This window comes from Myxocyprinus asiaticus, chromosome 48, assembly GCF_019703515.2.
Source record: "Myxocyprinus asiaticus isolate MX2 ecotype Aquarium Trade chromosome 48, UBuf_Myxa_2, whole genome shotgun sequence".
Taxonomy (NCBI): domain Eukaryota; kingdom Metazoa; phylum Chordata; class Actinopteri; order Cypriniformes; family Catostomidae; genus Myxocyprinus; species Myxocyprinus asiaticus.
In genome coordinates this window covers 22064623-22074886 of record NC_059391.1, presented here as the reverse complement: position 1 = coordinate 22074886, position 10264 = coordinate 22064623, and the positions used below count along the sequence as shown (strand labels likewise).

Sequence of the window (10264 nt, the reverse complement as noted above, 5' to 3'; positions counted from 1 at the left end):
CCATGCAGTGCTGACCTGAAATAATTCGATTTTTACTATGTCCAGACAGAATGTTAGTTTGTAACAGGATCAGAAGAAATTTCTTCTGTGACTTTGTTGAGAAATCTTGAATGAAAAAGTTAGGTCTTCCAATTTGTGAATAAGGGCACAAAGATCACTAGGTGGGATTTCAGATGTCCCTGTGTATACACAACTATGACATAATGGTCATATTTTTCACTTTTAAGCCAACTAGGTTAATGAATAGAGCTAAATCGCAAAAACCAATACAAGACAAACAAGCAAATAGAAAATTAAAAACATGGAAAACCAAAAACTTTATTTCAGAAGCAAGGTAGTATGTAATAACTCTTCAAACATGTCAATCGTTTATATTCTAAATGTTGATTTGAAGTCTCAGACCTCTCTGTAAATGAGTTCACCTCTTCCTTTTCAAAGCCTTTCTTAGTTTTTCCTAAAGCATCAAAGGTCAATTAGCACATCAGTGTGAAGTGTTTTTCTTATCCTGCTCGGTTAAATGTTGATTTGGGGCAAACAACTAAATTGTCTAAATCCTTTCCTCCCAGTGCTCTGTAAACTGTGTATTGAGCTTACATTACCATATCAGTCACAGGTCAAGGGTAACTAGAACAGAGTCTTTGTTCTAATTACCTCGGTATCTGACACCTTGAAACGCATGCAGTGTGCCGAGCCCTCTCGCATTAGAGGATTATAAAGATAAGGATGCATGAAGTTCAGGCTTTTGAAGGGATCATCCGGCCCAGACTTCGAGGTGCGAGGATACTCTTTTTGTTGACCTTCGGTTCATTAAGAAAGAGGCTCTATTTGCATTGGCTTGATTAGTACTTGGTTGAGATCTTTGTGCGTACTGACATATATATAATTTTTTTTAAATACAAATGCAAAGTAGTAATAATTTATACTCAGTGATCTTTTCTTGCAATCTATCAGAATCTAAACTCATATCTATGACCGAGATATAGGCTGCCAGGATGTTTTTAAGGTATGGTTGACTGATTTGGGCTTTTCAATGGCTGATACTGATATCGATATAGTGAGCTGAGTGGCTGATGGCTGACATAATGCCAGTATACTATAGAACTTCATGGTGGAAAATTTCTGATTTTAAATTACATTATTTATTTATATTTATTCAAGATAAATATCCATAAATTGGCCTAACTGTTGTATCAGTCACTAATTGCTCATTTAAAGTGCTTGGAGGAACATTTTATTAATTAATTTATTCATTATGTAACTTTTTAAACACTATGAAATTTGTATGCTTGTGTCAGAAAAGTATAATTTTATTCCCAGAGAAGTTACAGTAAAGACATGTTTTTATGTTAAAATATGACAATTTCTATTTAAATAAATGCTGTATTCTTCAAACCTTGAATCTTCAAACCTACAAACCAAGAATCTGCCACTTGCAGCAATGACTTTTAGCAGTTTATTCTAGTTTTTCAAGTTTTATTCCATGCTTTCTGCAGCACTTCCCAAAAATGTAATTGGTTTGTAAGACATTTGTTCACATTAGTTAACAACATTAGTTAACATGAACTAACAATGAACAAATCTTTTACAGCATTTATTAATCTTAGTTAATTTTAGTTAAAACATATAGTAATACATTTTTAAAATAAAAAGTTGTATGTTATCATTAGTTAATGCACTATGAGCTAACATGAACTAACAATGAACCGTTGCATTTTTATTAACTAACATTAACAAAGATTAATAAATGCTGTAAAAAATATGTTGTTAATTGTTTTATTCATGATACCTAACGCATTAACTAATGTTACCGAATGGAACCTTATTGTAAAGTGTTACCAACTTTTTTAACAATAGCTCAGTATCTCAAACTTTGATTCATTTATCCACAATACTCATTTCTAATAATTTACCAATCACTCTGTTAAGTTCTTTTGCACATTCTACCCATTTCTTCTTGTGTCAGATGTGGGTTTTACTTTGAAAGTCTTCCTTAAATTGCAACATCCCAGAGTCTTCACTTTACTGTTGTCAGATGAAACTGGTCATTTAAGCTGCCAGTTTAGGAGACTGTCTCACACATCACAATCTCACACAGGAGACTGTAATGTACTTGTCTTCTTGTTGTTCAAGTACACCTGGGCCGTTCACTGACTCCCTTCTCCTGGTTAGATCTAGTTTGATTTCTTCTTTCAAAACAGTGGTGTATGGAATAGCCTCATCTCAAAAAATAAAATACAAATAAAATAAAAATAGACATGAATTTCTAGATAGATTTGTTTATTTTTGGCCATTTTTACTGTATTGCTTTGTTTACTTCATTAAGTAGGCTATCACAACCAAAACAACACTGCTTTGCAGTTGCTATGTGGCTCTACAATGGTGCCCTCTTCTGAAAACAACAGATATTAGCTGTGACCATCACAGCCACCCAATGCCTTGCTTTCCTTTATTTGTTCCTATTTGTTCCAGTTCCAGTTTGAGATTTCAGATTCTGATTTTTTGTAATTTATTTTTTATTATTATTTATTTTTTATTATGACTGTTTATGCAGTTTTATATTAACTGGGAGACTAGAAATATTTTTTTTTTTTTTATGTTTTTAAATAATACTATTTATATTATATTATAAGAATTAATAATTTTATATTCTTTTTTGTATCATATTTACTTTTTAATACAGCCAGATTTTTATTATTTTTTTTTTAATTGAACTGCACTTTTCTAACCTAAAATCTTTGTTGAAAATCAAAATGTTGTAGTTTGCAAACTAACTGTATGCCACCTGCTCAAAAGTATTCCACAGAGATTTCATTTGCATTTGTATTTTTCCAAAAAATAATCAGAAACACAATTATTAGATAAAATGTTTTATTATAAATAAATAAATTAGTATTATTTTTGCACAAAAAAAAGATAGCATACAATATATATTAAAATAGTAGTCTTAAAATGATATAAAGTAATATAATAAAATACATTAAATATTTTACAGCTGAGTACACACAACTGATTTGGTATATACATGGCAAATCAGATGAGAGTTTCATCCCCAGAATTCTGGTGCTCTGCTGGGACAGTGGATGGCTTTGCTGTAGTCCTACAAAGAGAGGAAAAGTTGGTAAGTTTATTTCATTCAGTATTTAGAGCCCAAAATAAGCTTACACAGCATGCATGCAAAATGCATTTAATTGGATTAGATTTTTTAAATACACAAGCATAAAACAAAATACACACCTGGTATGCTGCTGCTGTATCCACGTGCAAAGGGAATTCCAATAGAGATTCTGAGCTTGACTTAAAGGAGTCATCATAAGCAGGTGTCTCCATGCCCATGCAAACTTGATGACGTTCCACTTCTGTTCTCCTCAAGATGATTTCTGACCTGAAGTTGCTTTGATCCTGTTCTTCTTGATGTGCTGTAACCCCATCTCTGAATCCCCAGTAATCTGCAGTTGAACTGGACCAACAAAACTCTTCGGCCTGATTTCGGTCTGACTCTTCGCTGAGGCCCAACTGAGCTGACAAGTAGGAGATGTAGCGGATGGTGAGACGAAGAGTTTCGATCTTCGTCAGGGTTTGGCTGACAGGAGCCACGGAAGGAGGTAAGTAAGTCCTGAGATGTTGGAGAGCTTTTGTTAAATCCCTCATTCGGAGCTTCTCCTTCTCGCTGGCACTCTGTCTTTGCTTGCTAGGGTTCTTGGAGCGAGTTCTTCTAGTCCCTCCACGAGAACGTCCACTGGCCTCGTGTAAAGAACCAGAGATGGGCGCCTTGGTACCACCTAGGTGTCCTGAGTGAGGCGGAGAAGAACTGCTCTGCCATTGGACTGAGGGAGAGAAGTCCATGTAGGAGGTGGGAGACACTGCTTCAGGAGATGAGATGTTGTAGAAATCCGAGTCCGAGCTCGGGCAGCTCCAGGAGTTCTGTGTGAAGTAGCTGAGGAGAGGAGAGGAAAGATCCATTCTGTGTGAATAGAGAGAGTCAGATACCTAAGGGTTTGCCTGAGGAATGTTTTATACAAGGCTGAGGCCTCAGAGGTGTGAAGTAACACTTCTGCAGGCTCCTCCATGCCACTGCTGTCTGTCTCAGACTAGGTTACTGTGTTCACTGTGAGAAAGAGAAAGAGAGAGAGAAGTCCAGTCCTGGTCTGGGAACCTAAAGATATGAGTCATCAGGTAATGTGTGATTTTTCACTCCTTCTCAGCATGATAACTTTTTTTTCTCCACTACTGTTTTTAACATCAAGCACTCCAGTTCTATTTGCATTATTCTCAATTCATAAATAGACACATGATATACTGGAATTTTTATATGCAAACTTGTTACAACAAAATGAAATATACTGGTAAAACCAAATATGTTACATTGTAAATGTCAAATTAAAAAAGTTCAGATAATAGTGTAATGTATAATTGTATTATATTATATTATATTATATAAAAGTGTAATTTATGCCAACTAAACATACATACATTTATATTTATTTATAATATTATTGTAATCATTTATTGAAATTTTAGTTATTTTTATATATTTATCTAGGCTTTCTGGATTTTGTATTATTTTATTTGGTTTATATAATCCATAAAAATAGACGTGACAAACTAGTAATTATTATATTATATTATAATATTTGGCATAGTTATTTTTTACTATGCCAAATAAGCATGCATACATTTATATTTGTGAATAACATTATTTCATTTATTAAAATTATATATACACCGGCAGCCAAAAGTTTGCTGTTTTGGAAGGAAAATGGTACTTTAATTCATACAAAGGTGTACACTATAGTCTTCAAAGACAAACTTTTGGCCGCCAGTGTATGTATATATTCATCTCATCTTTCTGAGATTAGTAAGACACCAATAAGAGTCTAACTTATATGTTCGCTCAGTAGGTCATACAGCTGTATGAGGACAGAGGCTCTGGTCTTTCTCTCACAGCCAAGGTGTTAAGTGGCACCTCTAATAGGTCACATTAAAGGCAAGTCCACTGGTCTTTTTTCTGTGTGAACCTATAATGGAATTTCACATCACACATGTAACTGAAGTAATGAGGCTGACTAAACAACATTAAGACCCATTACACCAATGTACAGTCACTGAAAAGAGAAAGACCCCTTTCTGAAAAAAGCCACATCTGAGAAATAAAGCCTCTTGATATGACTGGAAAATTACAATGTTTTCCACATTAGCATTAGCACAGCCCTGATTAGCAAAGGATTGACATATAACATGGATATGTTATTCAAGATAGGTGCACGTGCATTTATAGGTATTAAGGAAAGTGTATTTTATTTTATTTTTTTAGCATTTTGAAGTTAAAAATCCAATGTATTCTTTCAATGAATGTGAGGTCATAAAACTGCATGTAAAATAATAATAAAAGATTTAGGAAAATGTTGTTCACAATAGTTTTAAATGGAGAATACTGTATCTGACATTTCATGTCAGCTACCCTCAATGTCTTGTTAACTTTTAAAATAACAGAGTAAAGCAGGAAACATTTCAAAATCCAAAAATCTTTAAAACTACTTTCTTGAAAATATTGTCACTATACTTGGACTCTAAGAAGGTTTGTGGGAGAGTGTGGGAGTTTTCAAATTCCACTGTTTAGACTGGCACCTTAGCATGGCACCTTGAGAACTACTAGGTGCTAAACCTGTGAGAGACAGTTCATGAGAGTCTTCACGAACTCTCGGAGCCTAAGAGGTCAAGTCGTCAGAAGGTTGTCTTCTCTACCAAAAAATAACTTTGTGTAATTTTTATACATATTAATCATTGATTCAAAAGAGACATGTAAGTTGTCAGTTGCAACTTCTTTCATTTAAAAAAGTACTGTGTAATTATTAGACTTTCTATTTCTTGTAGAGACATGGTGCTGCTGTCCTTGTTGAAACCTGTCCACCCAACTACAGTTTCTTTCACTCAGTTAGGCAAAATAAAAGAGTGGGTGGAATTGCTACTATTTTCTCAAACAAATTCAGTTTGTGCTAGGGTAAGCTTTGGTGATTTTTTTTTCCACATTTGAGTACATTGCATTAACTTTAAAGGCTGAGCCAGTGGTACTCATACTTACAGTATACCACCCTCCTAAGCAATGGATAGGGTCCATTCAGAACTTACGTCACTCATTATCACTAATTATGATATAATAATTGTAAATGGTGACATTAATATCCACATAAATAAATTATCCTACCCAAAAGCCATAAAATTCCTCAATATCTTGGTCAGCCTAGAACTCAATCAGCATGTTACTGGCCATAACCCCGGTAACACACTCGATCTAGTTATTTCCAAAGGAATTACTGTTACTGATCTAGTGGAGTATGATAATAATGTGTCTGATACTGTCTGATACGGTGTATCTTTTAACGTTTCATTAAATACCAGAAGAAATCATTTTGAAACCATAATTAAAAGAAGACACTTAGATACCACTGCAGAAGTACGTTTTGCTGAGCTCGCAAATTTCTTTGATCAAATTATTTTCAATTATCCTCTAGATGAAATGCTGGATGCCTTTAACGGTGTAGTGACTGACATGCTCGATAAAGTAGCTGCTATGATAACAAAACAAAAAAAAAGACCTCACGTTAAAGTGAGGCCTTGGATGGAGAAGATAATCGTGCTTTAAAGCGGTCTTGTAGGAGAGCAGAAAGAATATGGAGGAAAACCAAGCTAGAGGTAAACCGTAGTATTCTGAAAGAAAAAACTGCCATGTATAACAAAACTGTTCATACTGCGAGACGGATACATTTTTCTAAGATCATTACAGAGAATAGTAGAAACTCTAGTGTTTTATTCTCAACCATTGATAGGTTGTTAAATCAGGTTCCCTCACTTGGATCAGGTTTCTGCTCAGAGATGTGAGGAGTTTGCAACCTTTTTTAAAGACAGAGTTGTCTTAATTAGGTCAGAAATTAGTAGAACAGCTAATAAGCTTTGTGACACACCCATAGCATTACTTTAAAATGTTTTACCAGTATCTCGCATACCGACCTTCGTGAGATTATAGCTCAAACATCCTCATCCACTTGCGCTCTCGATCCAATCCCTAGCAATTTCCTCAAGAATGTATATGACAGAGGGCCTGGGTAGCTCATCGAGTATTGATGCTGACTACCATCCCTGGAGTCGCAAATTCAAATCCAGGGTGTGCTGAGTGACTCCAGCCAGGTCTCCTAAGCAACCAAATTGGCCCAGTTGCTAGGGAGGGTAGAGTCACATGGGGTAACCTCCTCGTGGTCGCACTTAGTGGTTCTCGCTCTCAATGGGGCGCGTGGTAAGTTGTGCGTTGATTGCGGAGAGTAGCATGAGCCTCCTCATGTGGAGTCTCCGTGGTGTCATACACGACGAGCCATGTGATAAGATGTGCAGATTGACTGTCTCAGAAGCATGAGGCAACTGAGACTTGTCCTCCGCCACCCGGATTGAGGTGACTAACCACGCCACCATGAGGGCCTACGAGGGCCTACTAAGGCATTGGAATTAGGCATTCCAAAAAAACAAAAAAAGAATGTTTATGACAGTATGTCTCCCTCTAATCTAAAGATAATTAACACTTCACTAGAAACAGGTATTTTTCCCACTGCCTTTAAGACTGCGGTAGTGAAGCCTTTATTAAAGAAACAAAATCTAGATGAAAACATCCTTAATAATTACAGGCCTATATCCAACTTACCTTTTATGAGCAAAGTCCTTGAGAAAGCAGTTTTTCATCAACTTAATACCTTTCTTTATTAGAACAGTATTTTAGAGAAGTTCCAATCTGGTTTTAGATCCATCACAGTACAGAAACGGCCTTAGTCAAAATAGTAAATGATCTCGGACATGCCACTGACTTGCATCAAGTATCAATTCTCATTCTCTTAGATTTAAGTTCAGCATTTGACACCATCGACCATACTATTTTAATCAATTGTCTTGGAAAAATGGGTCGGTCTATCAGATAGTGCTTTAAACTGGTTTCGATCCTATGTAACTGGTAGAACATTTTATATTAGTCTGGGTGATCAAGTATCTGTGGAGCATGACTTGCAGTTTGGTATTGCACAAGGAAGCTGTCTTGGTCCACTGCTATTTTCCTTATATATGCTTCCGTTAGACTGCAACATTAATGAGTTCAATATATGCTTCCATAGCTATACAAATGATACACAATTATACATTTCTGTTGAGCCAACTGACCCACGTGGCTTATCGTCTCTGACTGCATGTGATGAGTAATAATTTTTTAAAACTTAATGAAGACAAAACAGATATTGCTACTAGGACCAAAATACAAAAGAGATACATTTTTAATAGGCTTGGAATCCTGGCCCACCAGACCAAGCCAGAAATGAAAAGTCTTAGTGTCATTCTGGACTCTGATTTAAATTTTGAAGCTCAAATCAGCAAAGTGACCAGGACAGCATTCTTCCACCTGAGAAATGTTGCCAAAGTAAGGCCGTTTTTAACAAGGCAGGATGCAGAGAAATTGATTCATGCTTTCATTACAAGCAGGTTGGACTATTGTAATGCTCTCTTTGCTGGCCTGATAGGAAAACTTCAGCTATTCAGAATTCTGCTGCCAGGCTTTTAACTAAGACTAGGAATAGAGAGCACATTACTCCTGTTTTAGCTACCTTGCACTGGCTCCCCATTTCTTTTAGAACTGATTTTAAGATCCTTTTACTCACATGCAAAGCTCTTAATGATATAGCACCCTCTTACATGTCAGACCTTTTAACTCCTTATCTACCAATGAGAGTCCTTAGGTCCTCTGTTGCGGGTATTTTAATGGTTCCTAAAGTGGCCCACAGAATGAGTGGGGAAACTGCTTTTAGCTTCTATGCTCCAAAGCTGTGGAAAACCCTGCCCTATTACATTAGACATGAAAGCTCAGTTGACCTTTTTAAAAATCTATTGAAGACCTACTTATTTAGGCAGGCTTTTAGCTAATCTAGAGTACTTGATCTTTTTCTACTTTTTCTACCTTTTTTATTTTTTATATGTTATTATTGTGTTTCAGTTTTTTTTTTAATATATTTTTTTAATATTGTAAAGCACTTTAAAATGAGTTACATTTTATGTATGAAAGGTGCTATACAAATAAAGTTATTATTATTATTATTATTATTCCTTAGGGATAGTTCACCCAAAGTGCTCAATCATATTATGTGTTGGAGCACATTGTTAAGACATTCGTGCTAACATCATTTTTGTACTATGACATGTCCTTTCAAGGCCCCAGCATGACCTTTGTGACTGCGAAATTACCTAACCCTGATCTCACCCTCTGGGAACCGAGAGGTGCCAGGACTGTGGTGGTCTTTGGCACCTCAGAAGTTTGTGGGTGAGATAGTTAGCATGTAATAGTTTACCACCACAATCCACAGTTTTAGACCATGTTCTCATGTGCCCAACATCTTAAGAGAAATAAAATTAATTAAAAAATCAGACTTTGTTTTTTAGCCTTCAGTTTTCCAAACAAACACTGATTAAACTGGTGTCATAGATGTCATTTAGAAACAACTTCTTAAATCGTCCCTTCTCTTAACATTCCCATGGGAACAACGTAATTTTTTTCCTCCTCTCGTGGTGTGCAGCATTTTGCACCCTAAGTGTGAATCAAAACAAAATATCTTGAGACAGAGGTGCTGCAAATCAGGAGATATATGACATTGTATTGTGAGAACAGAACAAGTATGTTGTGCCCACCCTTAAAAAAAAAAAAAAAAGCTAACGTAATATGAATGCACATTGAATTCCATGGGATAATTTACGTATTTACGTAATTAATAATTTACATTTCACTAGCGATTTACACACAAATGTGTTCTGCTAATCTGCTTGTTTTTCACATAAATGGCCCATTGAGTGCACTAAATAAATGCACACACCTAGTCTAAAGTGTTTGATATTGCCTCATGTTTTTGGACCAGTATCTTGGTCTAAAGGTGTACTATGCAGTTTTTCTATGTTAAAATACTTTCTTTTATTCCAGCTTAATATGCAGAAACAAGGAGTAAGTAAGCCATTCATATGTTGGTTCCCTCATAAAGTGTTAACAACTTGCCTCGGTAGCGTTATCAAATCTTTGCTCTGTTTATTTGAGCATCCCGACCAGTCCAGCACAGCAACACTGACTACGCTTACATGGACACCAGAAAGCATCTTACTGCGAGAATGCGGTTTATTGTGATAAAGTGGTGTTCCTATTTACATGCACTGAATAAGTGGCATACTCTTTACTCCCATTACATGTGGCTTGGTCAGT

General features: G+C 35.8%; 1 protein-coding gene across 1 annotated transcript; it reads right to left on the bottom strand.

Moving 5' to 3' along the window:
* Positions 1-3043: 3043 nt before the first annotated feature.
* On the bottom strand, positions 3044-3960 carry LOC127437697 (mesoderm posterior protein 1-like). The gene is made up of 2 exons (XM_051692781.1): positions 3235-3960; positions 3044-3097 (listed from the first exon to the last, which is right to left on the bottom strand). Exons 1-2 carry the CDS (start codon positions 3958-3960, stop codon positions 3044-3046), a joined length of 780 nt encoding a protein of 259 aa, XP_051548741.1.
* Positions 3961-10264: the final 6304 nt, after the last annotated feature.

Bases quoted from the DNA above. Each gene is read 5' to 3' on its own strand.
- LOC127437697 (XM_051692781.1), bottom strand. From the start codon at position 3,960: ATGGATCTTTCCTCTCCTCTCCTCAGCTACTTCACACAGAACTCCTGG. The intron at 3,098-3,234 runs GTGTGTATTTTG...CTCTCTTTGTAG, and splicing joins ATACAGCAGCAGCATACCAG to GACTACAGCAAAGCCATCCA.